Source organism: Cylas formicarius, unplaced genomic scaffold (assembly GCF_029955315.1).
Source record: "Cylas formicarius isolate icCylForm1 unplaced genomic scaffold, icCylForm1.1 PGA_scaffold_8__14_contigs__length_24414737, whole genome shotgun sequence".
Lineage (NCBI taxonomy): Eukaryota > Metazoa > Arthropoda > Insecta > Coleoptera > Brentidae > Cylas > Cylas formicarius.
Window position 1 is genome coordinate 17,613,389 of NW_026844361.1, and position 26,391 is coordinate 17,639,779.

At 33.7% G+C, this 26,391-nt stretch overlaps 2 protein-coding genes across 6 annotated transcripts in view; one reads left to right on the forward strand and one right to left on the reverse strand.

Annotated features, from left to right (window-relative positions):
- Positions 1 to 22,077, forward strand: part of LOC132706101 (uncharacterized) — a 30,567-nt gene extending 8,490 nt beyond the window's left edge. Inside the window, exons 2-12 of one of the 4 annotated variants that reach the window (XM_060677202.1) lie at positions 3,072 to 3,156; positions 3,308 to 3,328; positions 5,848 to 5,936; positions 8,756 to 8,913; positions 12,294 to 12,653; positions 12,740 to 13,159; positions 15,723 to 15,979; positions 18,972 to 19,204; positions 19,262 to 19,532; positions 20,202 to 20,503; positions 21,430 to 22,077. In XM_060677202.1, the coding sequence (XP_060533185.1) occupies positions 3,098 to 3,156; positions 3,308 to 3,328; positions 5,848 to 5,936; positions 8,756 to 8,913; positions 12,294 to 12,653; positions 12,740 to 13,159; positions 15,723 to 15,979; positions 18,972 to 19,204; positions 19,262 to 19,532; positions 20,202 to 20,503; positions 21,430 to 21,743 (2,484 nt within the window). In that variant the 5' untranslated portion in view covers positions 3,072 to 3,097 and the 3' untranslated portion in view covers positions 21,744 to 22,077. The remainder of the gene's footprint in view (positions 1 to 3,071; positions 3,157 to 3,307; positions 3,329 to 5,847; positions 5,937 to 8,755; positions 8,914 to 12,293; positions 12,654 to 12,739; positions 13,160 to 15,722; positions 15,980 to 18,971; positions 19,205 to 19,261; positions 19,533 to 20,201; positions 20,504 to 21,429) is intronic. The other 3 variants (XM_060677203.1, XM_060677205.1, XM_060677204.1) reach the window with 3 other exon arrangements.
- LOC132706849 (tyrosine-protein kinase transmembrane receptor Ror-like) overlaps positions 1 to 26,391 on the reverse strand; it is an 86,205-nt gene that overhangs the window by 40,025 nt on the left and 19,789 nt on the right. The gene's annotated exons all lie outside the window — the stretch shown is intronic.

Genomic DNA, 26,391 nt, shown 5'->3' on the forward strand with positions numbered 1-26,391 from the left:
CCTGTTTTGTACCAATTCGCATAAAATATTCGCTGACAAATTATTTTTATTTTTAATATATTAACACAACGTCAAATGTCATCATTAATTGTTATATATGTCACCTATACAGAATAAGAATATTTTGAAAAAGATCGAAATTACGATGGAAACGTTAATAAATATTTAGAAGAATCACATTAATTGTTTTCGAGAGACCGAATACCCAAGAGAAATTGAAGAAAATATACACGCGACGGTCCAAGAAACTACATCCAATAAAAATTCATATATATATATATATATATATATATATATATATATATATATATATATATATATATATATATATATATATATTCTCACGTATTGATTCACGGATGGAAAAATGTGATGACACTATATTCCGGGATATCATCCGTTCGCTCGTTGAACTCCGACTGGAATCCTGCATCCGACTGGAATCCTGCAAATCCTGCATCCGACTGGAATCCTGCAGACGTTTCGCCAAAATCTCACTTGGCATCTTCAATGCTCGCGCTCCGAAGTGTTCGAAGTGTTTTCGGAGCGCGAGCATTGAAGATGCCAAGTGAGATTTTGGCGAAACGTCTGCAGGATTCCAGTCGGATGCAGGATTTGCAGGATTCCAGTCGGATGCAGGATTCCAGTCGGAGTTCAACGAGCGAACGGATGATATCCCGGAATATAGTGTCATCATATATATATATATATATATATATATATATATATATATATATATATATATATATATATATATATATATATATATATATATATATATATATATATATATATATATATATATATATATATATATATATATATATATATATTCTCACGTATTGATTCACGGATGGAAAAATGTGATGACACTATATTCCGGGATATCATCCGTTCGCTCGTTGGAATCCTGCATCCGACTGGAATCCTGCAGACGTTTCGCCAAAATCTCACGTGGCATCTTCAATGCTCGCGCAGTGTTCGAAGTGTTTTCGGAGTTAAATTTCGAATATAAAATATTCGAAAATAAACATTGTTCAAATACTTAGATACGTATAACAGTTGAACAGAAAATACAAAGCCATAGCTGATTCATCAAAAATAGAGTCTTTCATAAGATCTTTTAGTTCCCATTTTGACAAAAAACTCGTTGTCAATCACACAGTTATAACAACATATAATTTTATAAATCTACAGTTCTGGATAATTTAAGTTCTACAGCTGATAGCACTATGAATCGTTGAAAATATTTGGCCCACAAAAATCCTTTGAACCTGAGCAGGTCCAAGTTCATGAGAGTTTATGTCTTCTAGTTTTAAAAAATCATCGAAGAAAGGCGATATGTGATCTAGGAACTCCAAATATATGTTTATTTCTGGATGATGTAAATTTTTAAGAATTGTTTCTGTCGATTCTAAATTAACATGTACAGCATCAATAATCAATAAGTCTTAGAGCACTGTTCTAAAATACGGGAAACGACTTGATAAAGAATCAGCCACCGGGTCTGAGAAGGATATAGTAATCTATGTGACTTTATATTGACAATTTCTTGAAATTTCAAAAATTCGCTTATTTTATTAAAGCTAAACTGAAAATACTCAACCGGCCTTTTACAGTGTTTGGAAATTTCCTTGTTGCTCTTTTCTAAATATAGGCACAAATTATTTCTCTAGAACTCAAGTAGTTTTCCCCCAATTACCTACAGGTAGCAAAATTTCCCTCAAATAGGGATACTTCACTACAGATGGCAACACTGCTAAGTAATAAATTTTTGATTAAGTTATTCGCATTTTGTTGTCAAAACTAAGTGAGCAATGTCAAATAAAGCAATGAAAAGACACACCTTAAGAAGTGACAGCAACCGATTCAATTTGTTTTATCTCGTTATGCACTGCTTTAGAATTCATTTTTTTATTTGGAAAAATAATACTTTCTTTATGCTATTGCATAAGTTTGTATAATTTAACCTCCTCCTTGAAAAAAAATTAAGAAAGTGTGTTTTTATTATAGGAATATTTTCGTCATTCATTATTGTTCTATTTTCGTTTTTAAGGCAGGAAATAAAAACATTATTTTTCAACTATTTTAAAAAATAAATCACCCCATTAAGTTGGAACACCCTATATATGACAATATAAAGCGCTACTTATTGAAAGGCTTACTGATTACCGTCTTGTTTGGTTTTTAAATCTGCAAAGAGGGGTATTATTTTATAAAATATTTAGCTTTAGTTTTATCTAAATAAAAATTCTTTTTAAGTTTCCTGAATAAATAATTCATTATTTTATCGTTACATTTATTACAAATATATTAATAAATATGATATAATTTTTGGCACTTCCGAATAAGGTGCTGAAAAACAAAATAATTATTACGACTCTCATTTCCGGTCGTGGCAGGAAAAAAGGCTAGTGTATGGACACCTCAATTTTCCGGAAAAATATTTACAGGATACTTTAATGCCGCGATCTATTTCCAGACCCACCGCCCAAATAACATAGAAAGGATAAGAGAAACATCCAAGTGACAAGGTTTTATGTACCCCGCGGTCTGATATGTTTGTTTATACGGGGTATTTGGTTAACATCAGAAGAACCGCTCTTTTGATATCAAGCGATCGGTTTTAAAGGCGCAGACATGGATTAATGGAAGTCTGTGGGGATAATTTGGAATACAAATTCAAGCAGCCTATTGTTAGAAAAAATAAATAATAAATAAATAAAACATTAATAAATAGAAAATAAATAAATGATAAACAAAAACATTTTAATTAACTTTACTCACTTTACTTACTAACAGTGACTCGGCACAATTCTACTCAAGTCCTTTTCCCGATGAATAACTATGCAAGATGGTGTAACCCAGGTTGAGACTGGGTTGAATGTGGTATAGTATATAACAACTGTACAATTGCAACCAGACTATACACAACCACATACCGATTACTTTTTAGCAGTATTTTGGCCAATTAATCAGCTTGGCTTACATACTAATATAGTTCTGATGCTTGTCGCTTCAGGAAGTAGTTTTTTTGAATACCGACAAATTTTAACTCAAGCCTTTTGCAGTTTTCTTGCAGGTCTACAAGCGGTAGATGCGTCGAAATATGTTAAGGACAAGGCGGAGGGACAACAATGTAAAACCTAACAGAAGGTAAATTTTGCTACGTCTCTAGCGCTGCGTCATAACGTTTAACGTAATCTCGACTCGCGTGAATATGGCGACAAAAAAAATTCCAACAATAATAAAAGTCGATATCAATAACCAAAACTAAAAATTCTAATAATTGTCTCGATTTTTACAGGGATTTCAGTTTGAAAAATAGGTAACGGTAGCGTTTGAGGCTTTTTTGGGAACCAGCTAACCAAAATATCCCTCCAGAAACTCCGATTTAACCTCTAATATAACGAGAAGAAAAAAAACAAGATTTTTGCACTTCAGAAAACCAATGATATCCCATTCCCATAGTTTTCGTGAGCCCTCTTCCCGTCAACCCCAAGTCAAGGCAAATCTCACCGATATTAAAAACAATTGTAATCAAAAATAATTAAATTTTTGCTACAGTTCGAGCTTTGCCCAGCGTTTAAAGGTAGGGAGGATTTTAGACATGGAAATATTTTTGCAACTATATCAAACATATTTTCACATATTTCTATTAACATCGTTCACACTAAATATTATTTAAATAAATTAACCGTAAATTTAAAAATCTTCACGATGTTTCATTTGTCGGCAATGTGCCAAAAAGCATAATTGAAAGCTATAACATTTTAATTAAATTTTGTTTAAAAAATAACAAAATTGCTTTAGTATTGCGAACAGATTATATGATTTCGATTATTCGAACAAATTTTTGTTTTTCTTTGTTAAAATATCTTGCCTTAAAGGCAAGATTGTTAATCATGCCATGGAACAACTATTCTAAAAAAGAAGCGAATAATCACAGTCCCCTCCGGCCTGTCAAAAATTGTAAAATCCCATTTATAGTATATAGTTTAGTATTTATTAACAACAATAAACTCATATATAAACAAACAATATAGAAATACCGCATACCAAATATCAAAACTCAAGACCCAATATTCCTATGAAACGACACTAAACGCGGGGGATTGATCGTGACGTCATACCGCTGCTTTTCGATCGATACGGCGACAGGTTATAGGGTAATTCGCGGGCAATAGGACTAGAATTACATTATATACGTTTATTTTTAGCTCGTTTAAAGGTAAAACGCCAGATAAACTTTTTATTCGTCCACTAGAAAATAAAAGCCGTCGTTGTTTTGCGTCAACATTATGTTCAGGTGTCACTTCAGCCTTAATCGAACGGGCTTCCTGATATATATAAAATAAAGAACACTTATCAATATGAATATACTTTAAAATCAGTATTTAGCTTTCCACTAGTTAAAAAAAATCATATTTGTTTTTCTTTTTGTTGAATAATTTACATTTTATTTGATATACCGCTAGAATTTTAAAAACTAGAAAATTTTAAGCTTATTACAATATTATATTGGTTTAAAATTAGTGTCTAACTTTTCTATGAAAATACCTTTTAGCTGTAACACTGCGAACTTCAGCAAAAGATGTCACCATAAACATACCCACTAAATGTAAATTATCAGATTTACCTTTTAAGAAATCGGCTTCGGGCATTTCAAACCTTTCTTTTGATATTAAACACCAGATAACAAAAGCAAGCGACAGGGTCAAGGCTAAAATTAAAATTAAACCAACAAGACAAGCGAATTGACGTCACAACCGGTCACAGCACAAGGTTTCAAAGAGGATTTAAATTTGACAACTTTTCATTGCTTATATTTGTTACATAGAACTACGAAAATAAACTAACTTTTAGAACCAATATTTTTCAGATTAAACTTTTGTTCGCTATTCTGCACAATTTTTAAGGTTCAAATAAGATGCATCGGAAAAAGGGCAAAAGATCAAATTTTTATTTTAGGAAAAAGCAGCGGCATACCATTTTTTTCTTTAAAAAAAAAGCATAAAAATCTGGTACGCACGTGTCAAATTTCTTTCAAAATATTTGCTGCTGTTTGAAAGCAGCGTACAAAACGCCAATGGAATATCTATGAAAGTTATGGTTAAAAAAGACATATTTTTGTCTACCTAAACGATTTCTACTAATGTATTTTTGTATGCTGAGCTTTGCGTTTTAAAAAACATTTAATTTATTGACATATGTTGTCTTCTTCGCATAAACATATATCCCAAAATGTCTGATTTTATAGTTACAAGGCGACAAACTTTCTTTTTAAGGTCGTTTTTTTATTAAAATTGTCAATATTGTTTTGTTGAATTATGGCAGTGATAATTGTAGTAATAAATAGATCGTTTGGCTCCATGTACATCCTCAATACCATAAAGTTCAGTGGCGCCCCAGTGGGGCTTTCTAACCAATTTTTAAACATTAACATTTAAACAACTGAAAACGAAAGTGTCCTTATCTGAACACATCTATTTAGTTATTAAATTTACCGCGCATAACAACCTCTTATAGTGAATAATATTTTTGGTACTGTTTACAAAACCTCAAATTTGCAATAAATAAAAATATAAACTCTTGAGAAGTCATTCAAAACATCCGAGACGCACGATAAAGCTCCTCCCCTACCCTCCATTGTGAATTGAATTAATGGAAAACTGCGGTTGCGTTTATCGGTAGATTTGCCCCGCTCCCCACTATTTACTAACCCGGCATGCCTCTCTTATTTCACGCGGAATTTTGGTTTTAGTTTTCTCTTGTTCGAAAAAGTTTGGCGAAATATTCGGAGACCTCCGAAACCCCAGCTACTTTTCGATTCGTTTCTGTTTCAAGGTTAGATAGAAAATCGTCGAGAGGGATGTTGTACGAAAATGAAGAGCTAAGACTGAAAACCATCAACATCAACGCCGAAATCGAACGAGGTAATTTTTCGGTATTGGACGTCGCCCAAAAAATATGGATCAAGGTCTCGGATCCACGGACGTCGCTTTTGTTTCCATTATTTTTTTTTCGAAATACGTTTTCCCGCAATAGCTCGCGATCGACGAAGGTTTGTCTAATTTAGAGTTAAAAATTAAAGTAAGTTTCAGTGAGGGGGTAATAATGTGTATAGTTTTCGGAATATTGACAATATATCCAGTTCGTAAATGGAAAAACTGGAACTCCTTTGAAAAATTGTGTACTGTTTTAATTTAACATTCGATTCCTTTTAATTAAGCTTACGATATAGAACAAGTTCACAAATGGCAGACAAAAATTAAAATTAACTAACCAAAACTATTATTACCCAATTTACTTGGTGGAAGTGGTTTTTACGATTTAACGCAATTGCTCTATTAAGTATAAGAATTAGCAATAACTCGTTATAGAGATATCAGTAATACCAATAGTTTATAACAAAAAAATTAGTCATCGTGGGGGGGGGGGGGGGGGGTAGATTTTTGATAGTTCTGAGGGTCCTCAAAATTATATTGTTATAGTTACATTCCTGCAATAATCAAAAATTTCAATAATTATGTTTAATTATCAAAATGGATAATTGGAAATGTAAAAACGGAGTTCATAAATAAATAAGAACATATATAATTACAATTTACTTAATGAGATAGAGATTAAATTTTATTATGTGTCTTGGGAATATTTATCACCTGGGTTAAATTGCGTGTTTGATATTGATATTATCAATTTGAAATCCTATATATTATCAGATTTTCGAAATATTAAGTATTTTTCTCCATTTTTTTATCTATCTTTATTACAGTCATATTTGAATTCGTGGAGAATTGACATTTTGGCTACAGTTGGTGAAGGTACTCATGTACTGCGATCATATCGATTATACCGGTGAAAAGAAAAGTAATGGACGTTTATTTTTTTTAAAGGCAAACGCCCTATATTGTAGCAAATATTCTAAAAGACAACCAAAACTCCTTAAATTTTATTGGATTATTTGGCAGATTTACCAGTTTAACCAAGTCGGTATTAACATTATAATTAACATAGATATTGTAGTGAAAATGTCATACCGAGATGGACCTTAATTGAGAAGTAATTGTTTTTCATTTAAGATGATTGATGTAGCTAAGACTTATTCCGAGTTCACGCCCAACTAATATTTTTCGTAACTTAATGAGATTTATAAGGAGTTTAGTAGAAACCACCTTAGATTTATAAGAAAACCATTCGTGTTACAAGTTTTGTAAGACATCCCCAATAAATATCAAAATACTTCGTATTTTTATTATTATAAATCTTTTACTCTAGCTGAGATCGTAAAAAACCTTTATAAAATAAAATACTACTATGAAACCTAAAGATTACAGTCCAGTAAGTATTGATCATTGTTTTCTTTAATGCCACCAGCCAAGAACAAAAATTGACAAAAAATTAAATATCGTAGCAGGTTTTGAATGAATTTGGATCCCGCTTCAGATTGCTTCCATATTTAACTCTTTTAGGAGACCAAAAAAGTACCCCGTTAAACTCCCAAGGTGTTTCAATGAAACAAATTAAAGCAATATATACCGGGTGACACAAGAAAGTGGGAACACTCCATAACTTTTAAATGGCTTGAGATAGCCATTTAAAATTTGGAAGGATTAATTTAGACTGAATGTCCAATTTTTTGACAATATGTAGTCAATGGTTGCACTTGCGGTTTGAGCAGAAACGACAGTAACTTTCGAATGGCAGAACTTATATTTTTTTGCATTCGCATGTATAGGATGATTTTTCTTCTTTTTTTTTAATTTTTATTTAATTTTTGAAAATTGTGTCTAAGAAAAATTGTAAATGAAATTTTTGTTTACTTATCTAATGGCAAACAGCATTAACTATAATGAACTATTTTTTTTAGATAACATAGTTTTTTCAAATAGCACCCTAGAGGAAAAATTTCCAAGATCCGTTAAAAAATAACGTCACAGGAATGAAAGAAAAAAAACAGATTATTATAAAAACAAAATATTACTTAGGTGGCTTTGTTTCTATTCATTATTAATTGTCAAAATGCACGGGAAACTCCCGACAAGCTCAAAAAATTGGACATTCAGCCTATATTAACCCTTCCCAATTTCAAATCGCTATCTCAAGCCGTCTAAAAGTTATAGTGTTCAAAATTTCTTGTGTCACCCGGTATATAAATTTCTCGTGCCATATAAAATGAAGTGGTAGCGGAAAATTTTCATTCGAGTTGTTATAATATTTATATAAAAACATTTATTAAATCTTCCTAATCACGTAAAAGTATAAATCCATTGGTGTCAAACTTAGAGTTAAAGCAAAATACAATGACAAAGACGGGACATAAAATATATTGTATAACTAAGTAGGTAAAGCAAAAAGAGGGCGTTTTTTCTTCGGTGTTTATAAACGCCGTTAGGTGGGTTTTATAAAATCGTTATAAAACGTTAAAAAATGAAATTATTGGCGAACATACCGACGCCTAGACCGTTTTGATACGCGTAAATTTCTCGAATTTTTATAGAAATTTAATAACCGGAGGCGGAGACGAAGCGTGTCGCGTTAAAAATAAATGCAATAAAACGCTCGGCTTTGGGCCGTATAAAATTAAATATTGTACGTATACGAGAACGATTCTCGAAAATTATTTACAGGCACGCGCGTGTTCCTTAGAAATTAATAATAAAAAGTGGTGAAAACGAAAACAAATCGAATCGTTTGACACGAAATTTTGATTAATGTATTCCCTTTTGATGTAAGCAGCGGCGAACATTTTCAGGTCAGTCCGACATCAAAAAATTGAAACGAGAGAACGAGATGCTGAAAAAGGAAATATGGTGCCTGCGCGACGAATACGACAAACTGGACAAGCTGCTCAAGGACAAAAAATTGGACTTTTCCTCGTCGTCTACCACGTACAGCAGTTCGAGCGATTCGGTAAAATAAAAAGCGATTTTCTAAACGGTATATCTGTGTACGAAATATCCCAAAACGATTTTCTTCACTTCTATAAAATGCCCAATTATATACGGATCTAGTGTGTCATTTTACCACGCCAGTTTCGTTTCCCGCGGATACGAGCAAATTCGGACATTTCCGGGATATTACCGAACGGATTTGGGAGCAATCGGATGTTTTCGGAGATACAGGGTGCGGCAAAAAGGTGGACAGGATTTCAAAAAGTGATTGTTCGGTTTGCAAAACCGGCAACACTGTGTACGCACTCGCGTTAAGCAGACAAAAGTGCAATTTTCAGTTATCGGCATGGCTTGGAGGGGAGTGCGTCGTGCTTTCATTGTCGAGGAGTTTATTAGAAATGGGGAATCTGTAATAGCGACGCAGCGCCTTTCGTAATTAGTTTGATGTTGGTCGGCATCGCGCGGTTCCGGATGGAAGAACAATTCGTCGGTGGGTTTTACACTTCAGGGAAACAGGGCCAGTAAGAACACCGGAAAATGTGAATGCAGTATGAGTTTCCGTACAACAGTCTCCAAGGCGGCGTTCAGCTCGTAAGCGTGCAGCTGCTTTGGAAATTCCCGATAGAAGTGTTCGAAGAATTTTACACAACTCACTCCAAATGCATTCCCAGAGGCGCTGCATTCACGTCTAGCGATGAAGCTCACTTTCACCTCTCGGGTACCGTAAATAAGCAAAATTTTCGTTATTGGTCAGCAAATAGTCCACAGGGACTTCATGAGCCACCTCTTCACAGTCCAAAAGTCACCGTCTGGTGTGCAATCTCAAAGTTCGGCGTGTGGGGTCCTTAATTTTTCGAAGAATATGGAATAACGGTAACAGTCAACGGAAATCGATATTTTGATATGTTTAACAATTTCCTGCGTCCAAAAGTGAACGAGTTGAACAACGATCAAGGAGAACATCTTTGGTTCCAGCAGGATGATGCTACATCGAACACAACGAGTCGTTCACTAAATCTTCAAGAAATGTTCCTAAACAAGGTGGCCTCTTTACGGGGTGATCGATCTTGGCTGGCCGCCACGTTCGCCTGATTTCTCGCCTTGCGACTTATTTCTTTGGGGTAACCTGAAAGCGAGAGTTTTCGTCCGCCGACTTTGGAAGAATTAAAGGCAGCCGTAAGACAAGAATGCATCGACAATAATGGCCGTCATTTAAAAGACATCATTTTTAAAAAATAACATTCCTAAATGGCATAAAATGTACATTTCAAAAATAATTAAAAAAAAAAGTTTGCTTTATGTAGTTTGGTTTTTAGTAACATCTCAAATAGTACCTATCGTTTTGCCGCACCCTGTATTTGCCAAGTATTGTTTGTTGTTGTTTTCGTATAGTTTTCCAAAAATGTAACTAAAAACTAAGTCGTAGAAAAAGTATAGTACCTATGCAACACGTTTGGTAAACTTTTTAACAAATGCCGTCTAATTTAATATCAAAAAGGAGTAACTTGCAAATAAAATTAATTTTTATTATAATAACACGAAATTTATATTTAAGGTTATAAAATCTGATTTTTTGCGCGAAACAAAGTTGCTCCCAAAGTATTCTCAAAAGGTATTTAAAAATTACTTTCTTACTATAGAGGTAGTCCACAATGTGGTAAAATTATCAAACTTAGTAGTAATGGAGACCCCTACATATTATTGCATTTTCGATAACGTTTGCAAAAAATAAATTAAATAGAATCTTATTTGAACAAGCAGCTTTGAAGTGATTTTCCACTGGCGAGTTAGACACGTGCTTATTTGGTTCGTAATGACGGAAAGTCAAATTTCTTTTTTATTTTTTTTTGACACAATTTGAGTTTTCATACATTTTGGATATTTAGAGTCACAGTAAGGATTTTCATAGACACAGACGCCTAGGTCCATAAATATTTTTACATTAAATTGTATTGTTTTGGTTTTTTTAGAGAATTTGTCAAAAAACTTAATTTCTCAAATTCGTAAGAAATATTTAAGGTACGTAAGCGAAATCTATAGGCTTCTCATCTTACAAGGGTGACAAAAAATTTATTCTAATCTAAGAACAACTTTAGGTGACTATAACTTGATTAATTTCAATGGAATTGCCTATCGAATGGTTAAGGATTTGTGGTGTTATCTAAATAATTTTTTTATTGCTCTAATTGTAAGTAATCGATTCCGTCTGGTTTTGCTGTACACTCTGCGTATTGGATGATCTGTGGATTTAGATATTTTATGACTGCATTGATCACATTCTCTGATACTTTATCAAGACTTTACATTGGTGCAAATGACATGAGTAAGATCACGTCAAGTGGACCCCCCCATTTACCACTTAAGCATAAAAATTTAATCTATATGTATTTTTTATAAGTAGTTATGATGGAAAATTGATCCCCCAAAGGATTTTTAAAAAGTTTGATTTTAACAGCATTTTTTTATAATGAAAATTTTAAGCACTTTTAATTAAAAAATGGATTAAAAATCAACCGTAAGAGATAAATTTAGGAAATTTTCAGCATCCATGGGCCGTGGTTAAAAATTTAAAGTTGATTATTTTTTTCTAAATTTAAGATGTTTGATAAAAATAATAAAAAAAGGGATAGTATTCTTTATAACATTGTTAAAAAAAATTAAATTTTATTAATAATAATTATAATAAAATAACATAAATAATAATAAAATTTGTTTTATCATAAAATTTTGTGTTATTATTTTAAATTATCACTGATAAAACATTCAATGCAGTTCGAGACGCTCGGCAGAGTGGCGCTTCCACAGCGCTTAACGCCAGGAGCGCTGTCATAAATAAATTCATTTTATTTAAACTAATAACGACCAGTGAAATTTTCTTCCGAAATCTTAAACTTAAATGTGTAAAGCATGTGACCGATAAAAAAACATGTTTTTTTTTACTAATAAATCAGTTAAGTTTCCATTTGTCAACTTAAAAGTTAGTTAACAATACGAAAATAAACAAATAATTTTAAATCGTTAATATATTCTTAAAGTATAGACATTTGACTGTGGATGCTGAAAATTTCATAGATTTGTCCCTTACGGTTGATTTTTAATCCATTTTTTAATTAAAAGTGCGTAAAATTTTCATTATAAAAAAAAGTTGTTAAAATCAAATTTTGAAAAATCGTTTGGGGGATCAATTTTCCATCATAATTAGATTAATTTTTTATAATCAAGTGGTAAATGGGGGGTCCACTTGTTTAAAAACTAACAAAAATAAACTTGAAGACGTTAACAAATTGGTTCTAGAAGAATTCCCTAGCTAGCTTAATCGCAGTTTTCTTAAGCACTCGAAATTGACAACGGGCGGCATTTCCGAAACACCTGGTACATAAAGACGCTCCCGCGTTACAGGAGAGCTGCTCGAGCTGCACCGAAGAGTCGGAAGAGGTGGAGACCTCGCAAAACCTCAAAAACGTGCAGAAAACGAACCTCAAAAACATCCGCGATCAGTTCGATCACCTGTCGGTAGTTACGGAGGAGACGTCATGCGAGAACTCGGAAGGGAATTCGGGAAACAGGAGATCGCTGCCAGGCGGTCAAAACGTGTGGAACTACGACGACAAGGACGTCCTCAAAGCTGACCAAAGTTACCCCACGACGTACGACAATGTAGGGCAGAACCGAGCTCACACCCTCCCCAATCAACTACAGATGAATTTTTTCACGCCTATTCAGAGTTCTAAAAGTTTCGATGAAAACCAGTTCAATCAGGTAAGTAAATGCGACTGCACTTTGGTGTTGCTAATATACCTTTGACGATGATATTTCTGATTCCGTACCGACGTCAATTTTGTCAGTCCAGAGATAACACTCTCTACCCGGAAGATTTCTACGACACCCAAACCACGAACAGGAATATCGTGATGGATTCCATATCAGATCACGCGACTACTCCGCCACTGGCTATTTCCCCCGACACTCCCGCCTACGAGGGCGGACCACAACATTTCGACAACGAAACCAACTTCCTGAGCCGGAAAATGGTGAGGACCAACGCCAACAACTTTTACCAGAACATGGTCCTGGTGGCGCCCAATACGGTTCCCCCGCCAGAGACGAAGAGCATGGAGAAAAAGGCGACCGACCTGATCGTCAAGATCGACAACAAGAATTTCAACGGCAAGAGTTTGACTTACAGCAACACGACGCCCAGTACCACATTTTCAAACGGCGGCAACTTGGAAGAACTGCTGCACGACATAGAGTCTATTTCGCAAGTAAGTACAGTTCAGTTTGCCTCGTTAAACCCCGTTCAGTGGGCATACCAACCCCATAAATGGTGTTTACTGAATAAGTAGGTAGGTAGGAATGAATCTTTATACAGTAGAACCACGATTATCCGTACTGTGATTAAGCGGATTGTCCGGGACATTAGGTCCCATTCCATATTAATTTCGCATGTTTGAAATTTTAACGACATAGCGGCACAATCCTCCAGGTTACTATAAGAACCACTAAGCTGAGCCAGGTCATCAACGATATTGGCACATGACAACCTGATTCATAGGTAAATGAGACCCAATACGAAGAAAATAACGGGAAGCTATCAGTCAAAAGAACAACTGACCAAGAGACTGAAGAAGTTGCCATGTTCTACTAAACTACTTTGACAAACGAAAATATTCAGACCATTTTGAACTCACGCACGAAAAAGATCTAAGAATTATAACACAGACTAATGCGACTAAAATATGTATGCTACATACATATCTGCTTTGTATAAAAACCAGTAAACACACCTATGTAGATTTTTTAGTGTTCATGTTTAGTGTAAAATTTTACTTATGTAGAATTCTATTTCATTATTCAGTAATCTTCACAAATACATACAATATACGCAATGTACACAAGAATATAGTACTAACGTGTACATACATACATACATACATACATACATACATACATACATACATACATACATACGTACATACGAACATACGTACATACGTACATACGTGCATACGTACATACATACGTATATACGTACATACGTTCATTCCGTACATACGTACATACATACTTACATTCATACATACATACATACATACTTACATACCTACATACGTACATACGTACATACGTACATTCCTACATACCTACATACGTACATACATACATACATACATACCTACATACGTACATACCTACATACATACATACACGGAACACCGATAATCGAAGTCTTACTGTATTAGCGATTTTTGATTTTGTAAAATTTAGTCTCGATTTCTCACGAAAAGTGCTTTGTTGTTTTATCAAATATCTATTTTAGAAACACGGTTAAGTTTCGTCGCTGGAAAGATATTCGTAAGGTTAGGCACAGCGTTTTATATTAAAAAAAAGGATAAATATTTACTTGATGCCATAAATGAATTGTATGACATGGCTACGATACCGTTTATTTCTGTGAAAGAAATAGTGCCAAATCCCATTAAAACAAGAATGAATCGTGACGATTTGGGTCCAATCAAATGTTTTATAGTAGCAAAGTATGGGCAAAGATCTAGCGAACTCATTAAAAATGCAAATCCCTTCGGCTCGACCCCGGCTATTGTTGAACATGTGAAATTCGGCTACCGCATTTACAATGGTAAAAATATTGTGTAAAATTCGTTGTTAACACTTAACACAACAAAAATCTCTTTGTAAATACAGCCGCACAACATTTCATTCTATCACCAACGAGTTCGTCCCTGTCTTCATTCGGACAACGACTTGCTACGGACAAAACCCGAACAAGCTGTGTAGAATTAGTAGCTTATGGGAAGTTTTGTAAAAAATGAGTTTCAACCATCACAAAATAGACAAGAGAATGGAACCCCAGCCATTACAAAAATGGCGACATTTGTATATAACGGCAGCGATAAGAATTCTGAGAATCGGTTAAATTATTTACTTCGACGAAATATATAAATTAATTACAAACTTTTTATCAATATCATTATCATTCATTTCTTTCCGTCCTCCGAGAGTCGACGACATCTTTATATTTGTCATTTGCAGCAAGTCTATTCACAAGCTCTTCTTTACACAGTAGGACCAACACAATTTATTATTTAAGTCAATAACACCTTCAATTTGGGAGTTAGGTCCTTAACATTTTATTGCTCTCTAATATTCTCAGGCCACTTCAAAGGAGTGAAGCAGCATTTCACTTGTTTCATTCAATAGAACTACCATATAGCCAATGTTAAAGTCAATTTATTTACCTATTTATTTATATTTTAAGATTTAAGATTTTTAAGTTACATATTACAATGAAAAATCTCAACAATATATTTGAATTAACCATACGTATTGACCAGAAGAATTTTTTCCGTACCGTTCCAGATTTCTCATAATCTTAAGCACTAGTTCGTTAGGTTAGAATGTCGTGGAAAATAATTTATATACATTTTCAATTTTAGTAAGCATTTAACTAAAGCTAGGCCACATTTGTGGGCATTTTATTGAACTAACGATGTATCAAATATAAATTAAAACATTTTAATCTTTAACAATCTTTACCAATACCGAGAGTGAATTGTAACTTTTTAATTTGTTCAGTTCTTGATATTTTATTTAAATTTATTAATAATTGCGTTAGAAAAGTTAGAATAGTTTTATTTGTTTTTCAAAGGAAAGAAAACTTCACAGTCTTACCATTCTTTGAAATAATGCTGATAAACACCTTATTTCGGTGACGCGGTACAACTCAGCCGAATCTCGACCCCATCGCTAAGCGAAATTCAATCTCCCAGCATCCATCGGCACATCCTGAACCTGCGTTTCAACCCGCAGGATATACTGAAGCTAACAAATTTGCAGAAGGGGGTGCTGTCTCCCATTCCAGAACCCGACGGTTCGAATTTTTTCCCAGACGTCCAAAACCGAGACCTCACCTACCTGCACAACCCGATCATGGATCATCTAGTTTCCGACGTCGGTAGTCGTGGCCACGTCGTCGACGACAAGGTCCACAAAAGCGAACTTAACGTGGTGCTGATGCCCAAAGCTATGCCCCTGATCGGATTCGACAAGTACAAGAACATCGAACGGTACTAGTTAAACACTTCAAAGCCACAGGAGAGACCCAAACACTTAACAAACTATAATTGAATTAAAACATCGCAAACGAAATAGTTGTAATAGTCACCTGCAGTTGCTAATACTTCATAATACTTCATTTTGTTGCACCCAATGTTAACAGAAACATTATAAGTAAAGAGCAAAATGTCAAAATGGCCTGACTGCAAATAAATTAACCACACACTAAAGAAAAAACCGATCAAAATTAGAGCAATAAAACTAGAAGAATGTGTTCGAAACTTGCTTGACTTAACAATCAAATTTCTTCTCATTTTAAATATTGGATAGATTTTAGGGTAACTTTTTGCGAACACTTGTGCTTATGGTCTATACTAAGGTACTGAGGTCTTCGGTTTAAGTTTCTAGAGTTTCTAAAATATCCTCGATTTAAGTTTAAAAATGTGTCTGTTTCATGTTTAGCACTTAGTTTCCCTTTTAATTTTGTTGTTGCTAAATATGTTGTTTTAAATACCACCTTTGGATAAGCATCTATATATGTGGCGATGCTGAATTTATACACAGTGTTGAAAACGCAATACAAAGATGCCGAGTTGTATGAAAATTATTTTTTAAAGTGCTGAAATAAATCGATTTCTTCGGAAAGTCTAGGAACGTGCAGAATTTTTTTTCTTGAAGACAAGCTTAGATAGAAAAAAGGTAAGGAACAAAAATATTTCATTTTTGATTGTTTGATTCAAAAGAAAAATTAAATATTTATAAAATTATCGCACCATGCTTTTGCATATAAGTATGAATTAGGTCACCTTCTGGGGCGCCACTGAAAAGAATAATTTTATTTTAAATACACAAAATAAATAAGCATGTCAAGTGTTGCTAAAATGTGCCTCTGCCTCTGCAGTCTATATTAAAAAGAAAAAATTAGATCCCAATTTCAAATGGCAAAAATTATTTGTGTCGATACTCGTATTTGGTACTTTCAAAACTTTAAAAATCAAGTGCTTAACCAACAACAGTCAAAAGCACTTCATATTTATCAACTTGTTTAACTTCTGAATTTATAAAAATAAGATCCTTCCTGTGGTAAGCCACCTTTAACTGTAACTGTACCTTTGCAGTAACTTTTTTGTTTTTATAGATATCAAGGTAAACGAAAAAACAAAATGTAGGGTTAGTAGTCAAGTGACGCATGAAACAAAACACTATCAATTTTCTAACCTATATTTTTTTAAATGTGTTTAATAGAATATCTGATTCCGATTACAATGATGTAACACACTTTATATTTTAGTTCACTCGTTTTTGACAAATCGGCAAAAATCGGAGATTTTTATATAATTTCAAAGGGTGCCATGACTGATTGCAACAACAATAATTATTTACAGATTAAAGTAAACATGACAAGACACACTAAAGTAAAAAATGCTTTAACTATTCTAAACACAGTGTGACCACCATTTTCCTGAACACATTTCTCATACACTCTAATTGTTTCCGGATTGTCTCGTAACTGATTAATTGCCTCTGAAATCCTTTGCCGAAGTTCCACTACATTCTTGCAAGGACTTCTGCGCACGTGGTTCTTAATGTGTCCCCAAAAGAAAAAATCCATTAAAGTTCAGCCATATAAACAGCGCTCATATATTGCTTCTATATATTGTTCTATTTGGTGCTCTAAGAGTTGCAAATAGTGATGTCCAGTTAATCTATAATAATCGGATCCAAAATATGCCTATCTATTGTCTACGATCAATCAATATCAATATCACGTATTTTGTCTATTACAACTCTTCCTTGTAGTGAAATGTTTTTCAAAAATTATTATTCTCATTATGTCCATTTAAAAAAATCCAAGCAAAACTGTTCTGCACTTAGTTTTTGAGTTTTACGAAATTTAAATGCATTCATTATATTTATATTTTTTCAAAACTGAGTAGATTGATCCCTGAGAAATAAAGTCTGTTCATAGATATAAGAAAGTGACTAATTGATACGAATTAAGGAAAGACCCGGGCAAGCTGTAAGAATGAACTATGGCCGAACAGGTCCGTAATTTGCTTAAAATTTAATTATTTGGTATTTTGTTAGGAAATATACTAAACAATATTTATTTATGTGTGTATTTATCTTTAAATCTAAAACAAAAATTACAAATTATTTTTATTACCTACTTAAATTACTTAAAATTATTCACATAATATATCAGTATCACTATCGCTATCATCGCCGGTTCTAATTATTATTTGTTTATATTATTTAAACTTCGGTTTCTATAAGTTTGAGGACATTGGATTTAACACGGGGAAAAACATTGTTACGACGAATGGCAGATTTCGGTTGGTGCCAAACATTTTCAATGGGATTAAATATACAGTGGCAAGGTGGAAGCATTAAAACTGTATACCCTAGATTTTTTGCATAATTATGACAGACGTATTCCTTTTGTAGGTTAAAGCTTTGTAGAACCTCAATTAATTGTTTTTTGGTATAATCTTCGTGAAAATAAATGTCGTTATTATACATGTAGTTTTGGATTTAAATTCCGAAACTTTAGGTAATAATCTTGTTGCATTGTATGCAATTGGTCACTTTCTTATATCTATGGACAGACCATACCTGCCTCTTTATATACTCTAGTAATGGAGGAAACTGGATGTGCCTCAGAGAATCCTAATATGTTTGCCTTATTTTCTTCATTTAAAACATTATGATTCCGGCATACATTTTTAGCATTTAATACGATATCGTTTTTTGCAAATACTAAATAATTAAGTAAATAAGTAAATTTCCTATTTCAGCCGATTTGTCAAAAACGAGTGGACTAAAATATAAAGTATGCTACATCATTGTTATCGGAAAAAACTTGACTAATAACCCTACACTTCGTTTTTTGTTTAACTTGATATCTTTAAAAACAAAAAAGTTACAGTCAATTAAAATGTTATCAAGATAAATTGAACGCACGGTACGCCTTCAGTTGATGATACTAACGACGAGTTTCAGGAGTTTCGAAAGGCTGAACTCGGATCATTTGGACGATGCGTCTGCGTCGCAGCAAAATTTATGTCTGATCCCACCCCCTTCCGCCGAAACGGCACCCGAAACCGCCGCCACTCTGACGGAAACTGCCGAAGCCAATCCGTTCTTCTTCGGCCATTTCAACGACAACTACGTCAACGCAGACTACTTCAACATCAGGTACAACCCGGAAAACTTTACGAAAAAGGACGAAACTGGTGCGATATTCCCGAAAAGCCGGAAGGATTCTTTTTCAATTACGACACCTATTGCAGATCAAGGGGAAGGCGCGCAGAATGTAGAAAACGACGAGAATATCGACTTGAAGACGACCGCGACGAAAGAAAAGGGGAAAAAATCGGAAGAAAATCAACCAAAGTCGCCGAAACTGAGCATCACCAAGAAAGTGTCGATCCACTTTAAGGGCAAAAAAGAGAAGGAGAAAATGAAAAAGGCGGCGCTAGAAAACGAAGCTAAAAACAACGTCAAATACGCCAGGCAGGATAGCAAAAAGTCGTCCATTTTCGATTTACGGTGTGACACTCGGTATAACATAATGATTAACTGAACGGCAGATGAAGTGGAACATCCAAGAAATTGTTTTGTTTAATCCCTTGCAGTGGCAGAGGAGAATTTCCATTTTTTCGAGACGAATTTGGAAAAGATTGGGAGTTATTTAAGACGTTGAGTGATCATCATACATTGGGACATGTTCCTTATTTTTTGATACATGCGAAAGCTAAGAAAGTATTGCTTTCAAATGTCACTAGTAAAAACTATCGAAAACAAATCACGTGGATTTTCATCAGGTACAAGCCACTTCAGTTCAATTAAAAAAAACAATGCCTCACTGTTAAAAATTTAGAACAAAACGTTTTTTTTTTTTCAAATTTCATAAAGCTTGTCCGCACGCCATTTTTTTGCAAGTTATTTCTTGGTGCAGTTTAGGCGCTATCTGTTTTTTAATTCTAACTTCAAATTAACAACCTAGTTGCAGTGTATCAAAAAAAAAGGCAAAGGCGACAAGAAGCGATTTAAAAAAGAAAATCTAATCCGTCCAATGACCCAAGTTTGACCACTGAAATGTCGAATCTTCATCTTCATCTGCCGTTCAGTTTATTTAATTTAGTTGTTTATTTTCCTATTTTGTGCACTTAGAAAACCAATTAGCTTACGAAAAAAAGGAATATTATAATAACGCTTATTTTTCGTCAGATTTGGGAACGACGCGTCACGGGAAAAGACGGAAGCGAAGGACCAGCCGAGCCACGCGAAACAAAAAAGCGCGGACAAATCTAAGCAGCTCCATCAGAAAACGCCCAGCATGGAGTCCAGGAAATCCGCAACGGAGGCGTCGAATTTCGAACCTAAAACCCCCACCTCGACCGATTCCAGCGACAAGAAAACCTTGCCGAACGGAAAAACGCAGGAGGCGAAGAAGGAAAACGAAAGGAAATCGAGGAAAAGTACGTCGGTCAGCCCAGACAGAGGAAAACACGTCCACGTCATACCTGATGGTACGTGACTTTAGTGAAAAATTAACTGCTTTGGCAACACCGCAATGCGTTTGTAATAGCAGTACATTATAAAAAAATTTTCCCTAAATATGTACAACAATTTGAAGTTGTCAGTATAAGTTTTCGAAGCAAACATACAATGTATATAACGAACAATCTAAAATTCAGAGGTCATGTAGCTTTCAAAGTTCCAAAAAAATATTTATAGTTATAATAGCATTCTTCTGTTAAAATGTGTTTAATAGTTTTTTTTTAATTCCAATCGGGAACAGTTGTTTTTTGAGAGTTGCCAGTATTTTGTTATACAGTTTAATACCGATGAAGTTAATGGATGATTCTATGTCTGCTATCATACATATGAAGGTCGGATCTCTTTATTTTTTTGTAAATTAAATTATGTACTGACAGATGAACATTGAAATGACAGTTAGTATTTTCATTTCTTTAAATAGTAGCTGACAATGATCCTTATTTTGCGCACAACACAATGTTCGAACAAACTTTTTTTGAGTTTTAAAGGTTCTATCTGCTTCTGAAGAGTCTCTCCACAAAAATATGATATATGATTTCATGTAAATGAAGTTACTAAAATAAAACGTTAAAGTTGTAAGTTGAATAAGTTTTCGAATATGAAATGTAACTTCCTTACCTTTTGATATTACACAATAAAATAGCTGTTTCTTTAGAAACAATTAATTTGTGCTTATTTAAAATAATAAGATTCAAAACACATCATTGAAATGTGTAAAAAAAATCACCCGTACAAAAAATAGTCCAACCGGACAAGGTCGACTGCGAAATGTCAAAAACCAATCGTAGCTTTGCTACGGATCATGCCGATTAAAGTCTCACATCCGATTGGTGAAAATTTTAGCTCATTGTAGCGTCCCATTTGGTCTTTGATCCGAACTTGACCTTAATTTCAGCGTCGTACATGAAGAAACACAAAAAGCACCGCAGAGAGCGTTCGGGCGTGAGACAGAGGCGTGCTTCGGTGGACCACAGACTACGAGAACGTTCGTTTTCGGTATGCACTGACCGTTCGATTCTAGACTCCCGTCTCGGGCTAGCCTCGAGCCTAGGGGGCTTCATCTACGAGGACTACTCGGACAGGGAGCGGACCAACAGCGGTTCGTCTTGCGATTCCAACCAAACTCACAGGAAACTGTCGGCCATTTCGGTTGTGCCGCTCAATGGGAAAGTGCCTTGGTGCGGGTGTTGGGGGAACGGGTGTTTGTGACGTGAGAAGAACTTCAAGTGTCGTCAAAGTGGTGAACGGAGAGACGAAGACTTAATTTAAGACAGTATTGATGAAGTTTAATGTCGAAGACCTGGTGTAAATATTTTATCTCTTTTTTTTTAAGAAAATAGATATATTTCCATGACGTAAAATGGTAATGATGGTAAAATAAAATTACACAAAACTTCAATGCATATGATGACTTTTACATATAGTAGACAGAAAAATTTAAAGGCTAATTGGCCTATTAATGGTGTATTTAAGGAAATTCCACGTTTAGACTGCAACATTAACAATAAACACACCTATCTGTAGGAAAATAGAAAAGGGAGAAAATTTAAAAGCAACAAAGGGAATGATAACATGTAAAAAGTAAGTAGAAACCAAAATTAATAAATCAAAATAATAGATTCCTTTTTTACTTACTTATTTTTTTAATTCAGAAATAATTCCGATGTAAATAATAATAATAATAATAATAATAATAATAATAATAATAATAATAATAATAATAACAATGTAAATAATAATCAATATATCAAGACGTGCGATTAATTTTCAAGGTGCTCTTAGAATTTCTGGACAACTGAATAGCATTTTTTTTTCAAATTTGCCGCAGCGTTGCCAAATCAGCTCAAAACAGACAACAATATTGGAAAATCAAATGAAACACTATGTATTTCATTCGGGTTTTGCGCAAAATTCTGAGTAACTCTTGTTAACATTTCCTATGTCTATCTCTTTCCCTTATTTCAGAAAAAAAAATAATGTATTTTTTCGCAGAAGAACACCGCTGTATTATAGCTTTTTTTTTTTCGCCCAAGTGAGCTAGCTATTTCAAAATTTTACAGGGGTTAGCTAATAAATTTATTTGAACGAGCAATACTTCGCAAAACTATTTTTTTTCCATTTTCGATTTACGGTGTGACACTCGGCAGATGAAGTGAAACACCCGATAAATTGTTTTGTTTGATACCTTGCAGTGGTAGAGAAGAATTTCCATTTTTGGGAGACGAATTTGAAAAAGATAGGGAGTTTTTTTATGACGTTGAGTGATCATACCACGTGAGAGCTAAGAAAATATCGCTATTTAAAAAAAAAGTTTTGTGCAAGTTGCAAAATATTCAAAACCAGTGACGGGCAAGAACGGAATAAATTATTTTCTTTTTTTTTTTTGAATGCCTAGAATCTCATACACTTGATCATTATAGAGTCCATTTTTCGGTTCGAAATAGAAAATTTAATTCATTAAATGAAATTGCCAGGAACAGTTTTTTGATTAATTTTTGCTTCATTTTCTTCACAATTTTGGTTTGCACACTTTTTTTTTATTTTTGCATCTTACTTATCCTTATCATTTTCTCTCTTACTTTCAAATTTCCCTTTACAGTGTCGTTTATCGTTTGTACTTTTTGGAAAATTGAGTTTTGTTTTTTTCCTAATCCAAGTTACAACACTATGTACTAAATAATGATATAATTTATTTTAAGAGAAGAATTTTCAAAAAGATATCCTCTTTTCCGGTCTATTTATTTACTTTTTATTACATTTTGAAAATTCGCTTAAAATTCAGACGAACAAAAAACAAATAATTTAACACGTATCACATCTCTAATTTTATGTTTTAACGGTAAGTTGCATTGAACTGAGGTGGCTTTTACTTGATGAAAATCCATTTATCAAAATAAACAAGAACTAAAAGTTCAGATTTTCACGAAATTATATATTATGACATGACAATTGTTTCGACAATAGCGTGTCTTTATCATCAATCATCAATCAAAAACATTTTCTTTTAGTTCTTATTTATTTTGGTAAGTTGCATGTCCAACTATTTTCAGTTTAAAAGGAGAAATATTCCCTAACAATTTTTCTCTCAAAAGTGTATTCCGCAAGTGGATTATAACTATAACTATCTTTAAAACTGATGCAAATCTTCCGCTCATTTTTTTTTAATAGATGCGCACTAAGGTGGGTAAAAATAAACGATGACACACAAAAACTAGTTACTAGTTACCTCTACCACGTATAATTTCTTAATATTAATGGGAAGATTATCCTCATTATAGTTTTGCATTTTCGATTTAGTTTCATATATAAATAATCATATCTTATCACCAATTTTATTGATAATTTTTATAGGAAATTGAACGCTCTACAAAAATAGTATTTTAAACTTTTTTGATAAATCAAACCATTTCAAAGATATTCGAAGTCAAAAATTGAAGAAATAACTTTTTGTTTTCAACTTTGTTATTGACTGTAAATTAATTATCGTAAAATGTTTTCAATTATTCTTATAGAAAATTTAATGCTCTGCAAAAAAGTTCTCTCGATTACTCGAACCATTTTGAAGATATTTGGACTAGAATCCTAATAGTTTTTAATACATATTTTCAATTTATTCATTAAATTGACGAGTATTCACAACGTTCATAAAAATTGGAGTCCGCTTTGATAAAATAACAAGTTTTTAAATTATTTGTACCATTTGTTTGGGAGTATATTTCTTCCTAATCAAAATTCCAACGATGTTTTCGTTTATCATTTATAATTTTCTTTTAATCGCAACTGAGGATCATAATTCAATATTTCTCAACGGGTCAATTTAAAACTAAAAAAAAAACACAAAGGAGAGCTTTTTTGTAGAGCATTAAATTTCCTATAAGAATAAATTAAAACAGTTCACGATAATTATTTTTCAGCCTATAACAAAATTCCGACCAAAAAGTTAATTTCCTTTAAATTCTTTAATATTTGACCTCGAATATCTTGCAATTGTGAAGCATTTTTTTCTGTTTTCAAAAAAAAAACTAATTAGAACATTGAGAAACTCGAGCCTATTATGCTAGGATTGCGATTGTTATCTGTCAACTGCCTAGGGCCCCCCTCTTCTCCCGCGACTGGCAATAAATAACGTCGATAAATTCCATGTCGTCCTTAATACCGAAAAATCAGTGCGGTGAAAACAATCCTGCCGGATCGACGTCTTTAAGATCCCTCGGGAACTATCCTGTCCCATTTAGATGTTATCGCGAAATACGCAACGAAACTCCTCCTCGTTAGGGAAAGAAAATCGAAATAAACGAGACGCACCCCCACGCCCCGTTGCAAAACAGCCCAGACGAAAGGAAAACGAGCACCAAACCCCCCACTCTCGGTTATTGTTGATTTAGTCACAAGAGAAGCGCATTATATCGATTTTGATCACTTTGACTCGGATGAGCAAAAAAAAAGCCGGAAGCATTGCCGACCAACTTCGGTAGGGTTTGGGAGGGGATGAACGCGCCAAACTTCCGCAAACGTTATACTGGGTGAAACGAAACGGTTGAAAAATCGATTACTTTCTCAGACGGTCTGCTACGCGTCTCACTTGAGCATGGTTTTGTTCCTGGCAGACCACTTATAACAAATAACACTGGAAATTATCTTTTGACTCGGCTGCTCTGGACTTCAGCGAAACTTTCCATCACATCGACGTTTATTATTCAAAGTTGAAAAGGTCAAACTGCGAAATAAGCTGTTACAACGACAAAACGTGCCTGCTGGTGTTCCACAAGGATAAGTGCTGGGACCAGTGTTATTCTTATTGTATACACTCTCGCAACAACAGTTGCTGCGGATACTTATCAGTATATCGATTTAATTAGTGCCTAAAAACTTTTCATATTACCACTACAACCGCACTAAAATGGCTGGAATAGTTTAAGCAATAGTTTTGCTCGCCAATTTTTTTTTAAATGTCGGCATTCATTACTTTTTTAAATAATTTTTGTTATTTTTCTATTTTATCAAAAAAACGTTAATTAATGTAAACATAACTTTTATCCATTTTTCAAAACAAATTAGATTTGGGTTTAGAAATTTAATAGTAATTTAAGCATTTTATGGAAAATGTTTTTAGTGATTTTACAAACAAAATAAACACATTTTTTAAAATCAAATAACCACAAAATATCGTTCGATTTTTATTACCTCAGGCTAAGGGCTCTTGCTATTAGATTATAATATACTATAATAAGTAAAATTTGATGCGCCTCAGGTGGCTCTGATATTTTCGTAGAGATGGAAACGGGGAAATCCTTGAAAACATGGGAACGCTTTTCAAAAAAACTTCAACACAATTGCCGATGAATACTTAGGAATGTATGGTGGCAATGTCTCCGGTGTAACTTCACAGGTGGACCTAGGTGTAACAGGTGTACACTAATGATCTTGCGTAGTCTTTTAAAAATCAAACATTTAAGATAAGAAAAGGACAAAAAAAGGACATCATAACGACTACATTTTATAACACGACATTCTATCAATCATCATCTATCCGAAGATGTTGTGTTGACAACAATAACTAAATACTCACATGTGTATAACGTTTCTTAACATAACATCTCCTGTGCACAAATTAAAAAGTTATCACCACTTCGCTGTAACCTGAATGCCACAGATCTCCAGCTTATAATTGGATGGCATCAAAAATACATTAAATAATACGAAATTCTGAAATATTTGGACAAATATACGAGGTGTGTTTAAAAAGTACGGTAACTTTTGTAATTTTTTTTGTTATGTTGGTACACATTTTCACAGTTTCAGCCAGTTTGCACGTTTATTTCTGTGAGGCAGATGCGTAGCGAAATTTAATAAAAAA